Raw genomic sequence first — 27,728 nt, 5'->3', positions numbered from 1 at the left:
TCTTACAATCTATTTAAATCTCTCTTTAAAAACTAACCGTGCTTCCAGCAATCGTGGATCTAATGGAGGATACATTGATCTGACAACGTCATCAACACGAGGGCTTATTTTTTTAGCAACATCAATGATTTCTCCCAACTGTTTTTGAGAATGCTGAGATACATTACTCATGGTCATAGCTACAAGTCTTTCAGTGAGATGGTGGCATTTTTTCAAAATTGCCAAACAATGAGGAATGAGGCCTCTAAAATGAAAAAGGAATTTTTAATATCTAAAATATGCCAACAATTATAGGTTAATTTATTCAAAATGTATTTATGGTATGTTTAATTTTTATTCAGCATTAACAATTATAATAAAATGCAAAGAAAAATATAAAAAAAGATGTTAAAAACTGATAAAACATATGCTAGCAAAAACAAGATTTAAAACGAGTTCTTTAATAGACTAAAGATTTTTTGCCTCTCAGTTAATAAATTGAATATTAAGAAAGTTAATTTTATTAACATTCTTAATATCACCTGGTGCAATCAACATCTTGTTTATTAAATTAAACATATGCAAACAAAGTCTGCATCTGAAGTATCTTCACGACTAAGCTAATTGTGTACAGACTGATGACTTCATATCAAATGCCTTAGTATTCCATAATGCAAAACACACATCCTTTCAGATGCATATAATGCTATGAATTACAGAAAGGGTCACAACTTAGACTGGTTTCAACCTCTACTGAGGTCTCATCAGTGGAAGCTCAGACCCAAAAGAGATAAAGGTTGAGTTAATGCAGAAGTTTTATATTTCCCATACAGAAGTAGTAAAAATGTGTATCACCTTATTATTAAAATTCTCTGGATTAGAGATAGATGTAGAAAGTTTTTTCACTTGGTTGCAACAAATGAAACTTGCCAAACATTATATTCTTGTTTTATCTGTTTTTCCTTTTTTTTTTTTTTTTTTCTTTGCTACTTGTATATGGGAAATATATAACTTCCACAGGGATCACACTTAAGGGTCAAAGATAAAGAACTGGGAGGAGACCTCCATATCACCTTTAAGGAATGCAGAGAACCAACTAGGGCTTCTGATCTAATGTCTGATCCCGACCTTAATGTGGTGTGACCCATTAGTAGGGTAAACAGCGAAAAGTCAGCTACTAGAACTATAACTAAATAACTAAAATATTTTACTTGTTCACTTAACTCATCCAGTGAACAAGTAAAATATTTTAGTTATTTAGGCACAGCTTTTAATGATGACAAATTAAATTTGGAAATAGACAAAAGAAGCAAAGCTAATATGATGGGAGCCAAATGAATAAATCTATATAGAATAAGAGAGAATTAGCCAAACCACCAAACAAGTATACAAGAGATGTTCAAAGCAATTTTAAGTTATGGATCTGAGAGTTTGGTTAGAAATAAAGCACTTGATCAAAGATCAGATACCACAGATATAGGAGTTTGGAGAAAATTAGGAGCAAGAACAAGATGGCATCAATGGCAGAATCATATTAAAAATGAAGACATTAGGAAGGACCTTGAAACTGTTTGCATTCAGGAATGTGTGAGCAAGGCTAATCTAAGGTAGTATGGTCACCTAAACAGAATGAGAGAAGAAAGGTTAGAAAAACATATATTTGATGCCAAGATGGTAGGAAAAAAACTCAGAGGAAGGCCAAGATTCAGGTGGATTAAATAGAAGTGCCTAAGAAGAATGAAACGTTAGGTACAACAATATTTTAGTGCTGACAAGTAATAGACTAATTTGGAGAAAACTGTTGATAGGAGATTAATAATAAGGTAAACTTAATCATGTGGTGATGTCATAGCAGTCTGAACACCCCCTGAAGGTTCATATCAGGAAGATGATGAAGACTTCTGCGTTAACTCAACCTTGGTATCTCGTCTGGCTCCCAAGGATGAGACCATAATAAAAGTCAAAACTGGTTTCTTTAGTGAATCTTTACATAATGCATAATGTTATATGTACAAAAAAGGGTGTGTGTGTGTGATTTGTATCATGGGAGCAACTGATGTGAAGTCATCAGCCTCTATATACAAGTAGCTTAGTCATGAAGATATTCACATGCAAACTTTGTTTGCTTACACTCACAAATATCTTATTTAAAATGGAACTCAAAGAACTCAAAGAGAGAGAGAGGCAGAGGATCTTATTTAAAATGGAACTCAAAGAAATTTATCACAATTGATTGGAGAGAGAGAGAGAGAGAGAGAGATATTCCAACAGAAGGTCAATGTTGCAATTAAAGTGACTGTAGTACTATTCTTATATGCCAATGCATGGAACTTCAGGAATAAGCTGATGTGATTTTAATTATTAACTCAAATTAAGCCAAGTATTATAGGGATTTCCAAATTGTAGCTTAATGATGATATTCTGATAATGCATAATGGTAATTTCATGATATGAATATTTAAATGAGGAGGATGAGTGTTACTGCATGTGAGGCAAGATTTAAGCCATGAGATCTATGATGTACTGAATTCAATTTATAGAAGAAGTTTAAGACAGTGTGACTTAAGTACAGGTCCACTCCACCATAAACACAGTATAGTCTATCCACTGTGTACTCGTGGTGATCAATGGATATAGGAAACGGTTGTAATCAATCATTGGACATAAATATTGAGTTTTTTTTCACTTGGTTAAACTACAAATTCAAGATGCTAAGAAATTATATTCTTGGTTTCATCCTTTATCTAGTTGTAAGCAAACAAAGTTCACGTGTGAAGTCACTTCATGACTGGGCTACTTGCACATAGAGGCTAACTTCACATCGATTGCCTTAGTATCCCATGGGTCTGGTTCTCGCTGACGAGACCTCAAAAAAGGTTGAAACCAGTCTGGGTAGTGGCCCTTCCCATAATGCATAGCATTAAACATGTCCATAAGGATATGTGCTTTGCATTATGGGATACTAAGGCAACTGATGTGAATCATTAGCCTGTATATACAAGTAGCCCAGTCGTGAAATGACTTCCGTTGCAAACTTTGTTTGCTTACAATTGGATAAAGGATGAAATCAGGAATATAATTTCTTGGCATCTTTGATATAAATATTGTGTTGTATGGAAAAGCAATGAAAGAATAATTTTTGGTTTGTTAATTTTGTATAATGCATAGATGACTATGCATTTTTTTGTTGTTCTTGAACTTAATTCAAGATAATTATTTTCATGAAATAATTATTTTATTATTAATTGCTACTAAGTTTTAAAAAGTTGGCCATCTTAAATTTGGTTTATTGTTTATTCATCCTAGTTAAAAATCACCTCACAAAATGCATATAATTTTCATGCATTTATAGTTTTTCTTTATGGAAAAAAATATATAAATATTATTTTTATGGCTATTTAGCCTATTTTTTTTAGGAGTATCTCTTTTTTTAATAATGTCATTGGCTTTTTATTCAAATTTTAGGGTATTAAACACACACACACACACACACACACACACACACACACACACACACACACACACACACACACACACACCTCCATTGCCTCTGCACACTCACTGTGGGAGGTCTATTTAAAAAAAAATAATCAACAATTGTCAATACCTGTACAATATGTTATATTTTGCCTTTAAATCATTCATTGACAAAGCACAGACAACTGACTCTGGCAATCTATTCCACTCATTCACCACTCTCCAAGCAAAAAATCTAGTCCTCACTCACTTGATAACCACACTCTTACTCAATTTACATAGATGACCTCTAGTTTTTCAAACATTATTAATGTACTGAAATATTTCATCCACATCAATCCTGTAAACTCCCTAAGCAATTTATATGTCTATCATATCTCCCCTTATATGCTGATGAATCAGCTTCTGTAACCCACAAATCTTCAATCTCTCTCCTCATATGGAGCATCCTCCAGTCATCCGACCATCTTAGTTACTTGCTTCAGAATCCGTTCCACCTCATATCTCCAAGAAACCCAGATGACCAAATCTGCGTGCAATAATCCTTATCAAAGCCTTATAAAGAGGAATAACAACCTTATCTCTGAATGTCAGGGTGCTCCACAATAACCAGATAATCCTATGCACTACAAATTAAAGATACCAAGAAATTATATACTTCGCTTAATTATTTATCCAAGTGTAAGCAAACAAAGTTTGCACCTGAAGTAATTTCAGGACAGGGGCAACTCATATATGGAAGCAATGACTTCACATCACTGGCCTTAGTATCCCATAATGCAAAGCACATATCCTTACGGACATGTGCTTTGCATTATGGGAAGGGTCACTACCCAGACCAGCTTTGATCTTTATTGAGGTTTCATCAGTGGGAGCCAGACCCAGAGGTGATATTAAGGTTGAAGTAATGCAGCAGTCATATCACCTATGGGTCTGCTGGATCCCACTGATGACACCTCAATAAAGATCGAAGCTGTTCTGGATAGTGATCCTTCCCATAATGCATAGTAGTATAGATGTCCGTAAGGATATGTACTTTGCATTATGGAATACTAAGGCAAGTGATGTGAAGTCATTAGCTTCTATATACGAGTCGCCCAGTCCTGAAAATACTTCAGGTGCAAACTTTGTTTGCTAACACTTGGATAAAGGATTAAACCAAGTATTTAATTTCTTGGTATCTTTAATTTGTAGTATAACCAAGTCGAAAAACTTCCAACAAATCCTATGAGCTGTTTTAGTCAGTTTTACAATATGTCCTCTGAATTTCATCTTCCTATCCATCAACACTAAAAGTCCATAATTTGTGTAAAATGAATGGTACAAAGCTGGTAATGTTTTCACTCCAAAATGCATAACCTTATAATGCACATTAAATTGGCATCCATTCTCCTTTGCCCATACTGGCAGTCTGTTTAAATCATTCTTCTGTAAAATATCAACATAATCTGTTGACTATTGCTCTACCTAATTTTCCATCATCTGCAAATAACTGAATATTTCCCCTCAGATTATTTTCTGTATCATTAATGAACAAATTAAACAGCAGTGGTTCAAGTACAGAGCCCTGTGGCATGCAACTAGTCACAGGCCTTCTACAGGATTGTGCACCTGCATAAACTGTCTGGTATCTCTCCATCAGCCACTCTTATCCACAACACCAGCTTCATATCCATACCCATTTGAGGTAACTTATGTATCAAAATTCCATGTGGTATCCTATCAGATGCCTTTGTGAAGCCCAACAGTATGACCATGTAGCAATTACCTTTACCCAACTCAGCTGTTACCTTATTATGGAACATGAGTAAGTTACTGAAGAATGACTTATCCATTACAGTGCCATGCTTCCCCTAACCTAACCTAACCTACCCAGTCCTGAATTTTGTCTTTAACCAACTTCTCTAATACTTTGATCACCACTTCTGAAATGCTAACTGGTCTATAATTAGCTACTTCTGTCTCGGAACAACCTTTATGCAATGGAACTATTTTAAATTATTTCCATTTGTTTGGACTCTACACAAGCTGAGACTCAAATTAAACAATTCAGTCAAAAGGGACTACCAATTACCAGCACATTCTCATAATACATGAGCTGATATTCCACCCAATCCCATAGCTGTATTGACATTCAGATTCTGTAAGAACCTATGTACCTCGACTCCCTCTATCCTTACTTCCATATTAATCCCCAACATATCTATTACTGTAATATCATCACTTTCTTTTGCTTGCCACATACTGAAAGAACTCTTTCAGATTACTCTTAGCTCATTCGGCTCCAATTTTGCCTTTCTTACCATACCAGTCTTTACCAACTTTTTTTTTTCTTCTTTCTCAATAGTAGTGAATAACTGAAGCTTTCAACTTTTTTTTTGTAGGGCTTAGAGAATTATTAGTAAGTATTTAAGAAACAGCAATCAGTGACAGCAGTAATAGTTGGAACTTTTTTTTTTTTTTTTTTTTTTTTAAGGAGGGAAAAAAAACCAGTAATACCCAAAAATTGTTATGTCATAAATAGAAACAATTTTTATATAGTGAAAATATAACATGAAACCTATTTCAAAAACTAAGAAAAATTTTGTTATTTGCAATTCCAAATTCGCTAAACAACTGATGTTAGGCAACCTTCTGGGACTAATCTAACGGACTGGAATAATCAAACTTCAAAGAAATAGTCCCACTGAAACATTGATTTCTTTTCTCAAAAATGGTCAAATGAAGTAAGAGATTTTGAATACTCAAATTTGAAATTAGTGGAATATTAGACAATGAATGTGATGCAAATTAACTTACGTGTGCTTTATTAGGCTGTAATTATATTTTATAACGATTATATTTTATTGTTTATGTTTAACAATAAAGTGCTAAACGTGAACCATTACATAACTAAAAAAAAACGAACATGTGTGAAACCATTATACAAAAGTAAAAAAAAACAGAAAACATGCAGAAATTTGAGCAATAGTTGACAGAAAAGCTCAAGTCTAATGCATGGAAAGATCTAATAAAGCAACTTCCAAATATCCCATTGAATCATTCTTTGGTTTCTATTGAGTGTGCTTTATAAGTGGATAACCATCAGATTCTTTGATGATGAGGGCATTGAAGTTATCCTATATGTAATGCATGAAGCTCTTGTCCCATTCAATATTATGGTGAGTGAGAGAAGTGGAAAGCTAGGCACAATCTGTCTTCTCTGTTGTCATTCATGTCTCCAATATGTTCTCTTATGTCATTTCCAAACTTCTGATGTTCGCCCTATGTAAGAAAGGCTACAAGAACATGTAATATTATAAACTTCAGGATGTTTGTTGAAAGGACGTGGTCCTAAGGTGAAAATAATGAAGTCTGTATAATCAAAATGGGTTTGAAAGCCACTCTTACGTCATGAAATTTTAGGAGATTGGCAATTTTGAGAGAAAGTCTACCAATATTTGGTAGACTTTGATTGGTGACAGGATTGGTGTTGAGGCTAGCTGGTGAAAGGACGTACTGTCGGAGAGCTCCTGAAAGATTTGTGATTTTTGTTGATTTATTAATATTCTGTTAGATTTAATTGTGTAATTCTAGTATATTATTGTAGTTTTATTAGTGTAGTTAGTATACCAAAGTGTTTTATAACATAATCTGTGTGGGGAAGTCGCCGCTAGAGGGATTCGTAGTGTGTAGTGTTCGTGAAAGCTCCAGATAAGATAAGCATTATTTTCAGTTATCATTGATTAATTTACTTTAATATTGCGTAGTTTTGTTTGCTTTGCGTATCTTAGTGCATCTGTTTGTGTGTTTTTGGTGTTTATGATTTATATTGAAAGTTTATTTTTCACTTGGTTAGAGTATAATAAATTTAGTTTAATCCTTTATCCAAGTGTGAGCAAACAAAGTTTGCACCTGAAAGTATCTTCAGGACTGGGGTAAGGTGGTACAACACCAGGCAACTCCTTGCAAAGGTGGAGCAAGCTACCAACACTCCTATCTCAGTATCTCCCATAATGCAAAACACATCTCCTTGCGGATATGTCTAATGTTATGCATTAAGGGAAGGGCCACAACCCAGACTAGTTTCGACCTTTATTGAGGTCTCTTCAATGGGAGCTAGGCCCAAGTGGAGATACTGAGATAGGGGTGTTGGTAGCTTGCTCCACCTTTGCAAGGAGTGCCCTGGTGTTGTACCACCTTACCCCAGTCTTGAAGATACTTTCAGGTGCAAACTTTGTTTGTTCACACTTGGATAAAGGATTAAACTAAATTTATTATACTCTAACTAAGTGAAAATTAAACTTTCAACATCTTTCTCTAAATCCAGAGTAATTTATTAAAAAAGGGTGGCACACCATTCGGCAACTCCTATAGATAGAGATGACCTGCTAATGCTTCTGCCTGGTATCTCCACTTGGGCCTGGCTCCCACTGAAGAGACCTCAATAAAGGTCGAAACTAGTCTGGGTTGTGGCCCTTTCCTTAATACATAACATTAGATATATCCGCAAGGAGATGTGTTTTGCATTATGGGAGATACTGAGAGAGGAGTGTTGGTAGCTTGCTCCACCTTTGCAAGGAGTGCCCTGGTGTTGTACCACCTTACCCCAGTCCTGAAGATACTTTCAGGTGCAAACTTTGTTTGTTCACGCTTGGATAAAGGATTAAACTAAATTTATAATTTATAATTTGATAAAATACATTACTAGTAAGTATGGCCCAGTACGAAGGAAAATGGCGGCCAGTAATGATGGTTCGCCATCTTCTTTCAAGAACGGTAATGTAAAGGAGATGATTCAGTGTACTATCTGCGAAATGTAAGCTTTGCAGAGTGCGGTCAGAGTGTGGTTACATGATAATAAAGGAGTGAATGTGTGTAGAAAATGTAGGGAGAATGAGGAATTGAAGTGTATTTTGGATCGTGAGTGTGATATTTTTGTCAAACTTCAGAATGAAGAAAATAGGGATATGACAAGAAACGGCGAGGTTGTACCAGAGAATTGTGAGAGTGTGAATGTAGAAAGCGTGAATGATAGTATTAATGGTTTTACAGAGAATAAAAAAGATGAGATAGATGCAACGAGTGAGATCGCGTTGTTGAATGGTGTGATACAAAGGGCAAAACAGCAGCTAGAGCATATGAGCAAAAGTCGACTGAATGAACCAACCAATAATAAAAAGTATGACAGGAAAAATAAGCGTATGAGTGTGAACACGAACAAAATGAGTACTGTATGGAGACTCGTTAGTATGAGGTGTGTTAGTAGAGGATTTGATAAAATCATACCAACCTGGTGCGACCATAAAGGATGTAACTGAGTCTATTAGAGAGCAAAAGGAAAGGGTGAAAGAAATGATTGTTGTGGCAGGTACGAATGATTTGAAAGGAGATAAAATGGAATTGATAGAAGACCTGAATGATTTGTTTGTGGTAGCAAAAGAAAAGAGTGAGAGAGTTAGAATGATTAGTCTTTTGCCACGGTATGACAGTGAAATGTTTAAAAGGAGGGCCATAATTGCGAATGAATTTATGCGTGGGTTATGTATGACAAGTGGTGTGGAACATGTGGATGTGTGGAGTGAGTTCGATGGGTGAAAGGATCTATATAAGATGGATGGCTTGCATTTGAATGGTTACGGTGTAAGGAGACTTGAGAAAGTGTTGCTGAATGTAATGGATGTGCAAATTCAGGGAAACTAGATTTATTAAGAGGGGGGGGTAGATATACAGTCCTTAGGGAGGCAGTTCAATGTATGAATAAATATAATATGCCCAGCGAATAAGGACAACAAATCAGAGTGGGATAGTTAATATAAGGCATAAAGATAGGGTTGGGGCTAATGGGGGTCTTAAATTCATGTACACTAATGCTAGGAGTATTAGGAACAAGAAGGAAGTTTTTGGCCATGGTTGGCACTTCCAGACCACAGGTTATTGGTATTAGTGAATCATGGCTGACTGTAGATGATATAGCTAGTGGGATTGAATGTGATGGGTATAGTGTGTTCAGGAATGACAGGGAGAATAAAATGGGGGGGGGGAGGAGTATTGTTGATGATAGCTGATGAGCTACAGTCAAAGAGAATAGAAGTTGAATTGCAGGATAGAGAAAAGAGCATTTGAGGGCATTTGGTGTGAGATTGTGGCTAGCAGAACTAAATATACAATTGGGTGCTGCTATAGACCAGGTGATGGAAAAGATGGTGGTAACAGTATGCACAAGCAAATAGAAGAAATGAGTGGAAGGAGGGTAATTGTTATGGGAGATTTCAACTATGGTCGCATTGATTGGAGTGAGGAGAGGACACACGGGAGGAAGGAATTGGATTTTATGCGGTTATTAGGGATAACTATCTGCGACAGCATGTAATGGAAAATACTAGGAGTCAGAGAGTGCTTGACCTAGTAATTACATCTGAGAAATTGGCTGTAACAAATATGACCACATTGCCACCAATTGGTGAGAGTGATAATAGGGTCTTGACTTGGGAGGTGGCTAAAGGTGTAGAATTTTCAATTAAGATAGGGTACATGTGGAATTATCGGGATGGAAAGTATGACAAGCTTAGGAGTTTGATTGGTTCAGTGCCATGGCATGTACAACTGCAAGGACTAGAAGTTGATAGTGCATGGGAGGCAGTTAAGAAGTGTTTGCATGAAGCAATGGCTGACTGTATACCTAGAGTCTGAATAATAAATTAAGTAGGGGTTAAATGGATGAATAACACCATTAAGCTTGAGCTGCAAAAAAAGAAACAACTATGGAGGGAATTTAAGGAGAAAGGTGACCGGCAGGCACATGAACGGTATAAAGCGCAGGCCAGAAGGGTAACGAGTGTGGTAAGAAAAGCAAAAAAGGATTACGAAAGAACATTGGCCATGCAAGCTAAAGAGAATCCTAAACAGTTTTTTAGATATGTAGCAAGTAAAAGGAAAAATGTACATGGCAGAATGATTTTAAAGAATGCCGATGGTAGGGAGGTAACTGAATCAGTTGATATAGTTGAGTTACTGAGTGAGCACTTTGCAAGTATATATCATCCAGGTGGTGACATTGCAGAAACAAATAAACCAGTAGATTATACGGGGATTGTGGTGAATGAAGTGGAGGTGAGTAGTCTATTGCATAACCTCAATGGCAATACATCCGTTGGATTGGATGGTATACCAGCTCGTGTACGAGAAGTAGCTAAAGAATTGTCAGTACCCTTGACCATTTTGTTTAATTTGAGTCTCGGGTCTGGGTTAGTCCAGAGGGGGTGGAAAGAGGGGAAAATAGTTCCACTGCATAAAGGTGGTTCCAAGACTGCTGTTGTAAAGTACCGACCAATTAGCATATCAGGAATCATTGTCAAGGTCTTAGAGAAATTAGTCAAGAAAATAATACAGGATTGGATAGATGAAAATGGGATATTGTATGGGGGACAACATGGTTTTGTGAAGGGTAGATCATGCCTCAGTAACTTGCTCATGTTTTTTAACACAGTGACGGCTGAACTGGATAGGGGAAATGGATTTACAGTGATACTACTGGACCTTGCCAAGGCCTTTGACAGGATACCACATGGAACCTTAATCAGTAAACTGGAGCAGATGGGGATAGATATAGGGTTGGTGAGATGGATAGGAGGGTGGTTGAAGGAGAGATACCAGAGAGAGGTTTATGCAGAAGTGGAGTCTAAAAGACAGCTTGTGACTAGTGGTGTGCTGCAGGGCTCTGTTCTTGGACCACTGCTTTTCGATTTGTTCATCAATGATATAGGAAAGGATTTGAGAGGAAGTGTTCACTTGCTTGCTGATGATGCAAAGTTGGGTAGAGCAATTGTGAGTGCACAGGATGTCAAAATTTTACAAGATGATTTGGATAGTTTGGAGGACTGGGATAGGAAAAATGGATGTCAATTTAATGTGGCAAAGTGTAAGGTTATGCACTTTGGGGTGAAAAGAATAGCAGCAGTATATCGCATTGGTGGAACCGTACTCCAGGAAATTGATGAGGCCAGGGATTTGGGAGTATTGGTGGATAAGGAATTGAAGTTTAGGGGACACATTGCAAAAGTGACTAAATCAGCTCATCAAATCACTTGGCTTCTGAAAAATACTCTAACATGCAGAGACAAACAAGTTGTTGTTCCTCTGTATCGAGCCTTGATAAGACCCCATCTGGACTACTGTGCCCAGTTATGGGCACCAGGGTTTCTTCGTGATGGGGAGGAAGTGGAGAGGATCCATAGATGAGTGACCAAGATGATAGAATGTCTGTGGAATGAACCTTATGAGAATAGGTTGAAGATTTGTGGGTTGCAGAGATTGGACGATAGGCGAAGGAGGGATGATATGATTGAGACATTCAAATTACTGAAGGGTTTCTATAAGATTGATCCAGAAGATATTTTTGAAAATATGACTGGTGGTGGGAGGACTAGGGGCCATGCATGGAAGCCGGGCAAGAGCATGGTTGACAAGGGAGGTAGAGCTAGGTTTTTTACTTGGAGAGTGGTGAATGAGTGGAATAAGCTTCCAGAGTCTGTTGTGGCTGCTACGACCATGAATGAGTTCAAGGCAAGGTATGATAGATACTGTGTCAATGTCGAATAGTTGTTCTTGACATGATGTTAGGGCCTCCCTCGATGAGTCTGTCGACTCCTTGGAGTTGCCCGGAACAACAACAATAATAACATAAGGGATGGAAAATGAGGTTCTGTAGTGAATGTTGGGAATTTGTTGTGGATCAGGAGTAGAGAATAGTATTCTTTGTACCATTTTCTAAGAATATCCATTGCTCACTAGTAGTTAAAGTAAAGACTGTAATTTTTTCATTTTTTCTTCATCTCTTGTAATAGAGATCACCCTTCTCTTGACTGTATGTATAACATATAATAATTTTTTGTGATATATGGTGCAATGAGGAGGAATGTTGGCAACAACCTGTATGGGTGGGCTTTCACAATTAAAACATCTAGGAAAAGATAATTTTCCTTTATTTTCAAGTTCCAAAGTGAATTTAATATTATGATGGAAAGAAAATTGAAAGAAAATAGAAATTTTTTGATGGATGAAAGAAAATTGTGCAACTCAGCAACATTGTATTTAAGATAATAAATACATCATCTCCATATCTCCAAAGTGAAGGCTTTGATTTGTAGATATGAGGAAATGTTTTTCAAAGTTATCCATGAATAAATCAGCATGAAGAAGACAGAGAGCTTCCCATTGGAAGGCCAGATAGCTTCTTGGAAAACTTCCCATTCAATCTGAAATAATTTCACTGGAGACAGTGCCTAAATAGCCGAGAGATGTCAGAAGGGAAAAGATCATCTATAAGTACCATAACTTTGTCCACAGGAACACTGGTGAACAAGGATACAATATCTAGACAAGCTAGAATATCTGATGGTAAGATGGAAATTTCTTTCAGTTTTTCTACAAAGTGTTGTGAGTTTATGATGAAGGAGTCCGTACATTCTATACCGTTCTTTAAAAGTTGAGCCAGATGTTTTGATAACAGATAAGTAGGTCAAATAATACAATCTATGATGCCATAGAAGAATATTAGTCTTGTGAACCTTTGCCGTTCACATAGTCATGGAGTTAAAAGGTGCAGAGATTTCAACCTTTAAGATCTGTAGGCTACGTGATCTTAAACGTGGCCTACAGATCTTAAAGGTTGCATAAAAGGTTACTGGTCTTCTTATGATTTGTAGATAGCTTCTGGTATTGAGCCCACATGCTTTAAGATAAATAATGAGTTTAATAAACTATACTGGCATCCAAACCCAAAGGGCAAACACTATTTCTGAAGATTCCAACTGCAAATTCAGACAAATCAGATTGTGGCAATTTGTACAACTGACAATTCTGAGTAGAAAATGGGTACACATTCAAATTTTCAAATCGAGTGCACAGGATTATGTGGTGGCACTGAATAAGATAAAAGGCTGCGGTAAGCAAATTGTGTTTGAATGAAGCTCTTTTCGTGAAAGAATAAAGTTGAAAACTTGAATGTCTTGTACTGTCTTAAAGATATCTAGATGATTTCACATGGGGAAGAATTATTGAAAAGCTTGAGGAAGGCTGCAGAACTGCCAGTGAGTTCGGAATCCCACAATGCACTGTATCCAGACTCTGGGCAGTGTTTCAAACCAATGGGATGTGTTCCAAACGTTAAGAGGTCACCCTTGTTCTACCATGGAGCATGAAAATAGATTGTTGGTTATGACAGCAAAATGTAATTGACACACCACAGCAGGTCAGTTTGCAGGTCGGCTCCATTCAAGCACAGGTATGCAGCTATCTCAACAAACCGTGGCAAGACATCTGTGACAGGTAGGCCTATAGTCTGGATCGCTTTATCCACAGCTCATCATATAGCATGTTTTAGTGGTTGTGCTGTATCCATAAAAATTGGACAAGACACCAATTGATTAATGTATTCTTTAGAGATGAGTTGTTTCAGTCATTCCTCCATAGATGACATGTGAATGGCATGAAAGTAGTGGTGCTACTTACCATCGTGAGAATGTTCGAGGTGCTGGAGTCATTGCGTGAGGAGGCATTATACTCAATGGATGCAAAGGGCTACAAGTGCTGGAAAAAGGGACTATGACGGGTGAACAATATTGCAACAAAGCAACATCATGTTTGATTGTTCTGTGGTGCTGTAGGTGAAGAATTCATTTTTATGGATGACAGTGTCACACTACATTCATTCACAAGTGGTGGAGATACTTTTGGAGGACAAGGATATTAATCGAATTGGATGGCCAACATGTTTGGGATGCAATGGGGAGATGAACTGCCACTCAACATTCCACTGCAGAAAACAAACAAGGCCTTATCCTTGCTCTGAAGGAGGAGTAGACCAGTTTGCCTCAAGAACTCCTCAGTCACTTGATCCTAAGCATGGTATGATGTTGTGAGAGCTGCATCACAGTTTGGGGTGGACATATTCCATACTGAAATGTCTCTCCACATAGTTAAGGAATTAACATACAGTGTCTATCTACAGAAAACTATGTCCTTAGGAAATTCATAACTTCATCATCATCATCATCAAATTCCTGCCATGTACCCTCAAGGGGTGTACAGGATATGATAGTACTACATGAAAAAAAATTACATCATTATTAATTTCCTATCTACAATTTTCCTCCAAATCAGTCTGTTACTTGTCAAGACTCCAACATTATCAGATCTTATATTTCTATCGTCTAAGGCACTTTGTACCGTATCAATCCACCTATATCTTGGTCTTCCTCTGGGTCGTTTTGCTGCCAACCTGGCAGAGAACACTTGTTTTGCTAATCTTTCTTCGCCCATTCTGTTTAAGTGACCATACCACCTGAGATTAGCTCTGCTAACGCATTCCTGGATGCTGACAATGTCAAGTTCTTTATTAATATCCTCGTTTTTAATATGATACTGCCATTGATGCCATCTGTTCACGCCTATAATCTTTCTCAGGACTCTCATATCTGTGGTCTCTAGTCTTTGGTCAAGTGTTTTACTTCTGATCCAGCTCTCAGATCCATAAGTTAAAACTGGTTTGAACACTGTCTTGTATACAGCTAATTTAGTGTTCCGACTAATTTCTCTCTTATTCCATATGAATTTATTCAATTGACTTCCCACCATACCAGCTTTGCTGATTCTGATTGTCTATTTCTATATTTAATTTACCATCTTCAGTAAAAATCGTGCCTAAATAGCTGAAATGATTTACTTGTTCCACAGGTTCTCCATTCACAACACAGTTGACATTTTCAATGATTCTACCTATTTTCATTGTCTTTGTCTTTTTATTGCTGACCTTCATACCATATCTATTACAACAGCTATTCAATTTAGTCAGAGAATCTTGCAGACTTGTAGCGGATTTATTTAGAAGTATAACATCATCCGCATAAAGCAAAGAGCTGACATTAACATCTCCAATTTTGATATCATGTTTAATACCACTTTCCTTCATAATGTGATCCATATAGATAATGAATAACAGAGGGGATAATGTACATCCTTGTCTCCACCAGATTTAACATTAAACCATCTTCCTGTACTTCCTTCAATTCTAACTGCTGACTTACAACTCAAATAAAGACTAAGTATTGCTTGATATAATGCCCCATTGACCCCATATAACTGCAGCGTATTGAATAGCTTCTCTCTTGGCAACTTGTCATATGCCTTTTCCAAATCGACAAAACTTAAATACAGATCTTTGTTATATTCCCATGCTTTGTCGACTATTTGTCGTAAAGTAAAGATCTGATCCTGACAGCCTCTATTTGGCCTGAATCCAGCTTGTTCTTCACCAAGCTTTTCTTCCACAATTCTTCTCAACCGTTTCTCAAGTATACTTGCATAGATCTTGCCAGGAACACTCAGTAGGGAAATACCTCTGTAATTCTCACATGCAGTTTTATTACCCTTTTTATATATGGATACTATGAGAGCTCTACTCCAATCATCGGGAATTCGTCCCTCTGTCCAGGCTTTCTGAACTATGCAGTGCAGCCACTGTAAGACTCTTATACCACCATACTTCAGCATTTCTGGTCGAATATCATCTACTCCTGCTGCCTTTCCACATTTCAAGCCTTTGATGGCTTTTTCTAATTCAAGTATGGATATGTATTCCTGACTGCATGCCTGGTCAGTGTTTTTTACCACTGTGCTGTCATCACTGCTTGTTTCATTTAGCAGTTTTTCAAAGTAATTACTCCATACTTCAAGGATATCTTTTTCTCCTGTTTTCCCTGTCACCTTTATCATCTCTAATTCCTTTTATAGCACTCTTTCCTCCATTCTTAAGCTTCTTCAACAACCTCCAGAATATTTTGCCACCTTCTTGATATTTATTTTCTATATTCTTGCCAAAGTCCTCCCATGACTTTTGTTTAGCTAGTTTTACACGGTATTTAGCATTCGTGCATTTGTCTCTATATTCTCTAAGAGCACAAGCTGACTTATTTGACAGGAACTTTTGGTATGCTTTCTTCTTTTCCTTCACTGCCCCTTTAACTTCCTGTGTCCACCAGGGAGTTCTGATTTTTTTATCCTTACAGACAACCTCACCACATGCCTCTCTGGCAGAATCAATCAATGTTTTCTTCAGAGTTTGCCACAGAATCTACAAGGTTTGATTCCTGTTCTCAAACTCTTTCATTTTTTCTTCAATAATCTTTGTGTATTTTAGTCTACAGCTCACATCTGAGAGCTGCTCAACTTTTATTCGCTTTAAAACTTTCTTACATGTTATTCTTTTCAATATGAAATTCAATTTTATCCTGCTCAAGACTAAATAGTGATCACTTCCAATTTCAAATCCTCTGTACACTCTGGTGTCCTGCACCAGGGAGAAAACATCACTATCAACAATAACATAGTCAATGAGACTTTTTATTCCCAGCCTCTTCTCTCCATGTGAATTTGTGCACATTTTTATGTTGGAACATGGTGTTAGTAATAACCAGTCCATGTCCTGAGCAGAAATCCAACAGATATTTGCCATTATTATTAGCTTTGCTCTTTTCTCCAAATTTTCCCAAAATATTTTTGTATGTCTCACAATCATTTCCTACTCTGCTATTTAGATCCCCAATAAGGACCAACTTTTCATTTTTCATTGTGTCAGTTGCTTTTTCTAAAGCCTCAAAAAATTCCTCCACTTCTACCTTAGTAGAACCTTCTGTGGGACCATAGGCACAAATAAGTCTCATTGTCCAGTTCCCCATTCTCATTTGCCCACATTACTCTACTTGAGACTGACTGCCATTCAAGAAGATTAGCCTCATATTTTGTGTTGAATATAATGGCTACTCCTTCTTTTCCTTGATTGTCATTGCCTGAATATAACATTTTGTATTTATTGCTCAGAAAGATCTCACCAGTTTTTATCTTTTTTGTTTCAGTCACTCCTATTATGTCGATCTGGTACTTATCTAATTCCTCAGCTAGCTCCATTTCTTTGCCATTCAGGCTTCTCACGTTGATAGTACCGATCTTTAACTCTGGTGATGTTGAGTTGGGGTTTATTTTCATAACTTTATAACTTTCATAACTTAAAATTCATAACTTTTGCCAAAAAAAATTGCAATTTAATTTGTATAAAATTTATAACACTTTTTTGTGAAATACAATTTATTAGTGTGCTGGAAATAAATTTATGTCCACATTTGGCTGTAGTCATGATTTTCATTCAGGTAAAAATGTAGTTCATCCTTAGCTTTTGGACACAGATGTATAACCCTACAAGTTTTGTAAGTCATCAGGGATATTGGCAAAAGTTCTACAAAAAAGACGAGGAACAATTAATTACACATATTAGAAATTTATGCATCCCATAACTATTTAGGTTATCGAGACTTCAATTTAATAAGTCACCTCTCTTCCCCATGCCACTCTCCTAAGTCTCTCTTTCCTCCTCCTCAACAAAATAATGTGCATAGATGTGTGTGTGTGTGGATACACACACACACACACACATGCATGGAGGTTCATTTACTCGGTTGTTAAACATATTTTTTAAAAGAATTGAATGACATAAACCGAGAGAAGAGGAAAAAGGTTTAATAGTATCACACGACTAGTTTTGGCTTTTTACAACCTTCTTCAGGTGTTTTTATATAAAAGAAATACAATATTCATACAATCCCTTGGGATAGATCTAACAACATTTTCCATTGCCATGACGAATTGGAGAGAAAAATTGCAGAATCTAGAGAAATCATCCTCAACCCTGTACATTTAAATAATAATTTAAGCTATAACATACAAGATCATTCTGCTGTGATCAAATACTGGCGCTCACGAGATGATATATGCATGCACTCACCCAACTATGTGACCAACGAAGGAACAGCTTTGAATACGTTAACTACAACGTTTTCACGTTAAATATGTATAGTGACTTCCTATGCTGTTTACAGTTTTTATCCTCGATGTTTAATGTTTTTTCTTTTCTTTTATATAAAAACACCTGAAGAAGGCTGTAAAAAGCCGAAACTAGGCGTGTGATACTATTAAACCTTTTTCCTTTTCTCTCGGTTTATGTCATTCAATTCTTTAAAAAAAAAAAAAAAAAAAAAAAAATATATATATATATATATATATATATATATATATATATATATATGTGTGACTACTACTATTAACTCGGGGTTGGGATAAGTTCATTTTTAATATAAACTGAATAAAAACCCGAGAATTATAATAAATTGCGATTTATTTGAAAACGTAACATGTTTCGTTGAGATTGACTTCATCAGGCGTTAAGAACATAGAAAGATATTAAAAGACACTGAAAAAAACATTGAGACACTCTAAAGCTATACAATTATAAAGTTATAATATTCGACTGTAAATTACAGTTATTATTTTTTAATATGGACTATAGCTCAAGTCATAATAACTGTAATTTACAGTCAAATATTATAACTTTATAATTGTATAGCTTTAGAGTGTTTCAATGTTTTTTTCAGTGTCTTTTAATATCTTTCTATGTTCTTAATGCCTGATGAAGTCAATCTCAATGGAACATGTTGCGTTTTCAAATAAATCTCAATTTGTTATAATTCTTGGGTTTTTAGTCAGTTTATATTAAAAATGAATATATATATACACACACACAATATACACACACACACACACACAATATATATATATATACACACACACAATATATATATATATATATACACACACACACAATATATATATATATATATACACTCACACACAATATATATATATATATATACACTCACACACAATATATATATATATATATACACTCACACACAATATATATATATATATATATATACACTCACACACAATATATATATATATATATATACACTCACACACAATATATATATATATATATACACTCACACACAATATATATATATATATATACACTCACACACAATATATATATATATATATACACTCACACACAATATATATATATATATATACACTCACACACAATATATATATATATATACACTCACACACAATATATATATATATATATATACACTCACACACAATATATATATACACTCACACACAATATATATATACACTCACACACAATATATATATATACACTCACACACAATATATATATATACACTCACACACAATATATATATATACACTCACACACAATATATATATATACACTCACACACAATATATATATATACACTCACACACAATATATATATATACACTCACACACAATATATATATATACACTCACACACAATACATATATATATACACTCACACACAATACATATATATATACACTCACACACAATATATATATATACACTCACACACAATACATATATATATACACTCACACACAATACATATATATATACACTCACACACAATATATATATATACACTCACACACAATATATATATATATACACACTCACACACAATATATATATATATACACTCACACACAATATATATATATATATACACTCACACACAATATATATATATATATACACTCACACACAATATATATATATATATACACTCACACACAATATATATATATATATACACTCACACACAATATATATATATATATACACTCACACACAATATATATATATATATACACTCACACACAATATATATATATATATACACTCACACACAATATATATATATATATATACACTCACACACAATATATATATATATATATACACTCACACACAATATATATATATATATACACTCACACACAATATATATATACACTCACACACAATATATATATACACTCACACACAATATATATATACACTCACACACAATATATATATACACTCACACACAATATATATATACACTCACACACAATATATATATACACACACACACAATATATATATATACACACACACACACAATATATATATATACACACACACACACAATATATATATATACACACACACACACAATATATATATATACACACACACACACAATATATATATATACACACACACACACAATATATATATATACACACACACACACAATATATATATATACACACACACACAATATATATACAGGGTGTTCGGGATAAATTTGACAGTTTCGTAAGGAAAAAGAAAATCTTCTTTGTATCTATTAAATTTAATGAATTGACAAAAAAACATTACAGGCAGAGTTAATTACAATACTATCAACAAGATTTACTCAAAATAACCACCATTAGCATCGATCACAGCTTCAATTCTGCTTCGGAACCTCGAACAAGCTGATGCTACAGTCTCCCTGGGAAGGGCCGCAAAAACTGTTTTAATTTTATCCATTAACTGGGCTTTTGTATTACTGGAAGTGCGATTGGTGTCTTTTTCAACTGCGCCCCATACAAAATAATCCATGAGGTTAAGGTCTGGGGAGTTTGGAGGCCAAACATTTGGACTGGTGAAGTCGTAGAAATTTTCAGACAACCATTTTTGACTTTTCCCAGAGGTGTGGCAAGGGGCCGAATCCTGCTGCCATACATACGGCCCTACCATTGGCTACCCTTGTTATCCAGGGCTTGACTACAGTTAGCAACTCCACGAACAAAGCCCGAATTCCAATGCCAGGGTTCTTCAACACCTGTTCCTGCAGATTTGCGAGGAATTCTGCTGTACGAACGCAATCAGATCGTCTGCTAGGGATCTTTCTTCCTGCTACATCCTCGTAGTCACCATTGCAAGTCTCTAGTTCATGCCTGATTGTTTTTACTGTATTCAGGGAGCATTGGGCAGCAGTCGTAATATCCTTATTTTGATGGCGGGCACGAATCATCATGATACAAGTTATTCTCTTCCATGATTCAGGTGGGTTCCAGCTATCCATCCTTTCTGACATCTTGTATATGAATGAAGAAGGGTCCAAACTTTTAAATGAAGAGAAGTGTGTGTTAATACATGTAACTTACGGAAAAATATAATTAATTATAAATATGTCAAATTTATCCCGAACACCCTGTATATACACACACACAATATATATATATACACACACACACAATATATATATATACACACACACACAATATATATATATATATATATATAGAGAGAGAGAGAGAGAGAGAAATCTACCATTTATCTGACCCTTCAATTATCAAAATGGTGAGTTCTGATAATTGAAGTACAATCACACTGTGCTCTATCAGAAACCAGCTGACATGCAAGAGTCAGTTAATTGAAAGGTAGTTGTTTTTAAGGTCAGGTAAATGGTAGATTACTGTGTGTGTGTGTGTGTGTGTGTGTGTGTGTGTGTGTGTGTGTGTGTGTGTGTGTGTGTGTGTGTGTGTGTGTGTGTGTGCACGCGCGCGCATATACAGAGACAACTGAGATGGCTTTTAAAATATGAAATAATTTTACCCTGTTGAATGAGAGAAAATATTCAGTATTACTGTGAATGAAAATATTAAAACTATTTGATAAGAGGTGAGATAAGCTATATTTAATAAAAAAAAAGTTCAAATAATTAAAATAATTTAATTCCACATATCAAAAATTAATTCTAGAACAAAAACGGTAACAAAAGTCAGGCTAACACACTTACGTAGCATCATCAACCCACTGCTCATCTGCTAATATCTTTTCAATATTTGGATGAAGTCTGACATCATCAAGTTCCATATCAGGACTATCTTCATGACCACTGATGAGATGAATATCTGGCCTATACAAGTCAAAATATTATACATATCACAAATCAACTAGTCAGTTAATACTGAATACTATTCAACTATTTCACATTTAATGTAGTGAAGTAAGTTTATTACTGCCGTTCTGAAAAGCAGTAGTGATTACCAACAATGAACCAACAGAGCAAGTAATGCATTTTAGCTTAATACTTAAAATAACTAAAATACTTAAAACAATAATTAAACACTATATATATATATATATATATATATATATATAATATATGTTAAAGATACCAAGCAATTTTAAACCTGGTTTTACTCCATTTTTTCAAAGTAAGCAAACAGACAATGTCAAGTTTGCGCCTGCAATTTATGCAAGACTAGCTGATCCCACAGGTAGTGCAAGACCAAGGCAACTCGTGGTAAAGGTGGAGCAAGTTCTGATCACTAATCTTAATATTTACCCTTAATGCCAAAACACATCTCCAAGAAGGCGCAAACTTGACATTGTCTGTTTGCTTACTTGGAAAAAATGGAGTAAAACCAGGTTTAAAATTGCTTGGTATCTTTAACATAACTATACCCAAGTTAAAAATACTTTCTACACACACACACACACACACACACACACACACACACACACACACACACACACACACACACACACACACACACATATATATATATATGTAGTAGATAAGACAAATTAAATATGAAAACTTGGACCAACTTCTCCTATACTTTTACTAAATCCAAAGATAATGATCAGTCTATACCTGTCTCAAAGCCTCCTTCATGAGGAAATATTTTGTACTCCTGCTTTTGTCTGTCACAGAGACCCTGTCAGGGATACAATCTCAAAATTGTAAAAGTGCATGCGCACACACACACACACACAAATACTTAAAACAATAAATGGAAAAAAATAAGACTAAAAAACCTCAAGTCTTATTAGGGGCACCGGTGCTGTTGACTAGCCTTAGCTGTTGGATGGGATGCCTAAAAATTAAAGTTTCCCAAACCTTGGGAAGTTTAACACAACCATATTTATTAAATTAAGATCAGGTTGGTTTAACAAATCTACCGTTGGTTCTAAAAAAGTGTTTATATTTGTTGCAGTGAAGCATAGTAGTTTTTTTACCATTTAATTCTGCATAAGTTATCCAAAGCATGGTGTCAGCTACACCAGATTGATCATATTTATGGGTGTGGATGTAATTCTTGTCAGTTATATCAGTTGTTCTAGGCAGATCTCCCCAGTCTGACCATAATAAGATAATCTGCAAGAAGGAACAGAGAGAGAGAGAGATGGGGAATGGATCCTTAGGAGAGTGGATAAGGGCAGCCAGCTTCAAATGAGGTTTGAAAGCATTACAGGTACATATTGTATGCTCACAGTTCATAGAACCAGGGCTGGCAGATTTCCAAGAATAGTCAGTTCATGTTGACGGGGAGAAAGAAATAAAGGTTGTACAAACTGGTCACTAACACATGCTTTCTTGTCTGTCGCTGTAGTAGCTTGATTTTTGCTGTCGTTTTTTTGCATTAATTTTTTTATTATTAATTTGTATGATGGATCCAGTACAGTCAACAAGTTCTGGTGTTAAACCTTTCAGTAGCTATTGCAAAAGAATACTGAATAATGCGCTGACATTCTGCAAAAAAAGAATTGTTAGAAGCTAGTCACCGTGTTCCAATTTCTCATGTTACAAAAAGGTGCAAGTGAAACTGCAGGTGTATCGGAGTCAACTATTAAAAGAATTCGTAGGGAATCAAAAGGTGAAGGCAAGACAAAATTTAAATCTCCTAAAAAGCACCAGAGAAAGAAAACTATTGAAAACGTGCTGAAAGAAAAAATTAATTTTCCTTGGAAAAGAGAAACTTTAAGGAAAATACTTCATGAAATTGTATTTTGTTTCAAAAAAAAGTCACAGAATAAAAGGAAACTTATTAGGGAATGAAGTGACACTGTTTTATCTAGAATGAAATTTCAGGGAGGAGAAAAGACTGATTGTGTATCTAGATGAAATTGGATTGACAGTAATTTAACTTATGGAAAATGTTGGCAATCTAAAGAAGAATGTGGAGTGTTGCAAATCAGAAATGCCTCGTGGTGCATAATAATTTTGTGTGCAGGTGGAGAATTTTTTTTTTTTTTTTTTTTTTTTTTACCGAATTCAAACTTATTTTACAAAGCCAATTCAACTACTGGAGATTACCACGGGCAAATGAATTCTACAATCTTTGAAAAGTAGGCAGAAGAAAAACTGATTCCAAACCTTCCTAAAAATGATGTTATAATTGATAATGCTCCATATCACTCCATTCAATTAAACAAAGTTCCAAATTGTTCTGATAGGAAGCAGGTCATTATGGATTGGCTCTCTACAAATAACATTTCTCATTCCCCAGATAAGTGAAAAATTGAATGGTCAAAAGAAACTTGCCCAAAACTAAACTACAGTATTTAAATTTGATACGATGCTCAAAGAGCATGGATTCCTAGCTTTGAGACTACCACTATATCATTGTGATATTAATGCTACTGAGTATGTTTAGGCAGAAGTGAAGAAATTCATTCGTCCTCGCAACATAACTGGGGATATTGATATGTCAAAACTTGTTAAGATTTCAGAACAGGCAATTAAAAGTATTACAGCTTAAAACTGGAGAAAATATTGTTCTCATGTCACCTCAATGGAAAATAGGTATTGGGACAGAGACGGAATTATCGAAGAATATACGGACCTTTGGTGATCAATGTAATTGAAAGTGATGGTGATTTGGACATTGATTCAGATGTCTATGAAGATTAAAAGGATTTGATAATAGTATTTTTTTTTTAAACTTTTATGCATGGTTTTGTGTAAAGAGTCACAAGTCATAAATAATTAACTGATTTAGGACATTAAAGTGTCTCAGTTCTCTCAACTGTAAGTTTAGAATATCTAAGTTCATTTAAAAAAAATTTCTCTTTTTCCTTATAATTATTATTATTTTTATATAAAACTTTCTTAAAAATAAATTTTGTTATAATTTTTTTTAAATTTTATAATAAAATGGAAAACGTTTTTAATTTTGTTAGTACTATACGTAAATTTTTCCAACTTTTGTATAATAGTTATCACTTTAAAAACTAGATTGTTCATAAAAGAAAAGCTAATTTTCCAACCTGTAATAATGAACAAACTAATCCCATAAGATGGATTGATTAAGCAATTATTGGAATGGATTCTCCTTCTGCCATGTGCAGAAGTGTTGAAAGGTCTCGCATCTGTAGGCACGTGAACGCACACGAGCATGGTTCCATAAGTTTCCGGCCTAACTAACTTTTAGAGGTGATAGAAAGAAAACAACTTTGTCACTGATCAATATAATCTCCCTTTACTTCAACACTTTTCACATCTTTAAATTAAAATTTTTATGACCTTGAAACAATAGTCTGTACTTTTGTCTGCCAAATGGCCTTAAACTGCATCTTTCACCTCATTGTCATCTGTAAATTTTCTTCTTCGAAGGTTTTTCTTTAGTTTTGAGAAGTAGTAGTAGTCAATGGGTGTTAGATCTAGGCTGTGGGGGTGGGTGTTCAATCTCCTGGAATCCATAGTCCTTCACTGCAGCCTTCGCAACAATAGCTGTATGGACTGGAGCATTGTCGTGAAGCAGACGAACACCATGACTCAGCATTCCTTGTCGCCACTGTGCAGTTTGTGCAGGAGTGAAGCATAATATTCTACATTCATGGTGGTATTCCTTTCCTTGAAGTCAATTAAGAGAATTTCCTGGCAATCCCAAAAGATTGTTGCCATGATCTTCTTGGTGGACTGAGTGACTCTGGCTTTCTCGGCAGTGCTTCACCTGGTTTGCACCATTCCATGGATTCTCTTTTGGAAAGAGGATAATAATATCATTGTGATGAGAAGAATCTTTATATATATATTTTTTTCAATTGAAGGGAGTTAGCCGATTTCATATGGAGGTAGCAGGGTTTTTTTTCTCCTGGAAACTTGGGTTTTTCATCTCGCATACAGACAAATCGGCCTTGAGTACACACACAATTTACAGAAAAAATGCTATTGTTGGTGGGCAGTAGATGGCATTGGTGTAGATGATGGTAGTGGTGGTTCATTGTATTTAGTGGATTAAGTGGTGAGATGGAGAGTTGTAGAGTTGGTGCCCTCCCTTAATGAGTCATTGGACTCCTTGGAGGCATCATGTAATAATAATTGACCATGGTTTCATCCCTGGTGGCAATGGATTCCAGCACTTCTCTCCAATTCCCTCGCCAAAGCTCTAAAAACTTGTGGGAACAGGTCACACAATGTTCCTTCTGAACTGAAGAGAAAAGTCAGGGCATCCATCTTGCACTGACCTTTGTCATGTGAAGGTTCTCATGAATGATGTGAAAGACTGTTGTTATAGAAAGCTCCAACCTTGCTGAGATTTCTTTGAGCCTCAGCCATCTGTCATTGAGCAGTTCCTCCTCAACAAGAGAGATTTTCCTCAGTCAACACTTCCACAGGCTGACCATCATGAGGATCATCTTCAATGCTCCTCTCTTCCAAGGCAAAATATTCCTATGCTTCCCCATAAACACCATCCAATCACTGTCTGATAGCACTTGTAGAAAGCACTTCTTTGGTGAAAAACTTTATCACAGCACGGTACTCATTTAACATTACAGCCACTTAGTATGCTACATGCTAGTCAAATGAATGCCTCCAACTGAATAATGCAGGTAGAGAGTTGAAACTGGTACATTAAGCTCCCCATAGATGGGGAGCATGTCATGCATGGCATTTTTAAATCGGTGCGAATTTTTTTTGTCAGGCTGGAAACTTTTGGAACTCATCTCGTAGTTCTGGTTATTTTCTTAGCGAGAACTTCCCAAGATTTGGGAAATTATATTAAACTTCCCAAGATTTGGGAAATTAATTCTTATGCCTTCTGCCCAACAGTACCGACAGAGGGCATCCCTCACAGGAACTTAGGCTTTTAGTCTAATTTTTTCCACTTATTGTTTTGTATGTTTATTCTGTGTATGTTTTACAATTTTGATATATCCCTAATGATGTCTCTGTGACAGACACAATATAGGATCTAATAAACTTGCATTTTATTGTTCTCTTGTTCTATATTCATCCCATAAAACCTAATAATGAGTTTAAACCAGCATATAAGCCTAAATACTAGACCTCTATCCCAGCATCAGTTCCTATCACATCTGTCACTGCAATATCTCCACTTTGCTGATATATTCTTACAAAAATTGTCACTTAATAATTCTCCCATTTCATCTGCTTTCTTATATCCCTTCTATCAGCTTTCATTCCACTTATCTCTGCATAGTAATTCTTCCTTTTACTTGGCATATGAAAATACTGTGGGAGTCTCTTTGGTGTGCTTAGATAATTTCCTCTCATAAACTGATTTTCTGTCTTTCATGCCAAGTTTCACATCATGAATTTTCAAAACCAGTGTAGTTTGTGTCACTGATTGCCATGGCTAATATCTAGCTTAGGTGAAAATACCTTTCTAATTCAAGACTGTTTAAGCTCTTTTAAATAGTATCCTATCTTCCTAC

The 27,728-nt window shown here is 35.4% G+C and overlaps 1 protein-coding gene across 1 annotated transcript in view; it reads right to left on the bottom strand.

Annotated features, from left to right (window-relative positions):
• LOC150110053 (transmembrane protein 98-like) overlaps positions 1–27,728 on the bottom strand; it is a 114,417-nt gene that overhangs the window by 68,142 nt on the left and 18,547 nt on the right. The window contains exons 3-4 of the mRNA XM_090397730.1: positions 22,057–22,176; positions 38–244 (exon numbers count right to left, since the gene is read on the bottom strand). Of these exons, the coding sequence (XP_090253856.1) occupies positions 38–244; positions 22,057–22,176 (327 nt within the window). The remainder of the gene's footprint in view (positions 1–37; positions 245–22,056; positions 22,177–27,728) is intronic.

This window comes from Typopeltis vanoorti, chromosome 1 (assembly GCF_054136105.1).
Source record: "Typopeltis vanoorti isolate ZY-2024b chromosome 1, IOZ_Tvanoo_1.0, whole genome shotgun sequence".
NCBI classification, from domain to species: Eukaryota; Metazoa; Arthropoda; class Arachnida; order Uropygi; family Thelyphonidae; genus Typopeltis; species Typopeltis vanoorti.
The sequence above is the reverse complement of the archived record's forward strand: the minus strand, read 5'-3'. Positions and strand labels throughout refer to the sequence as shown.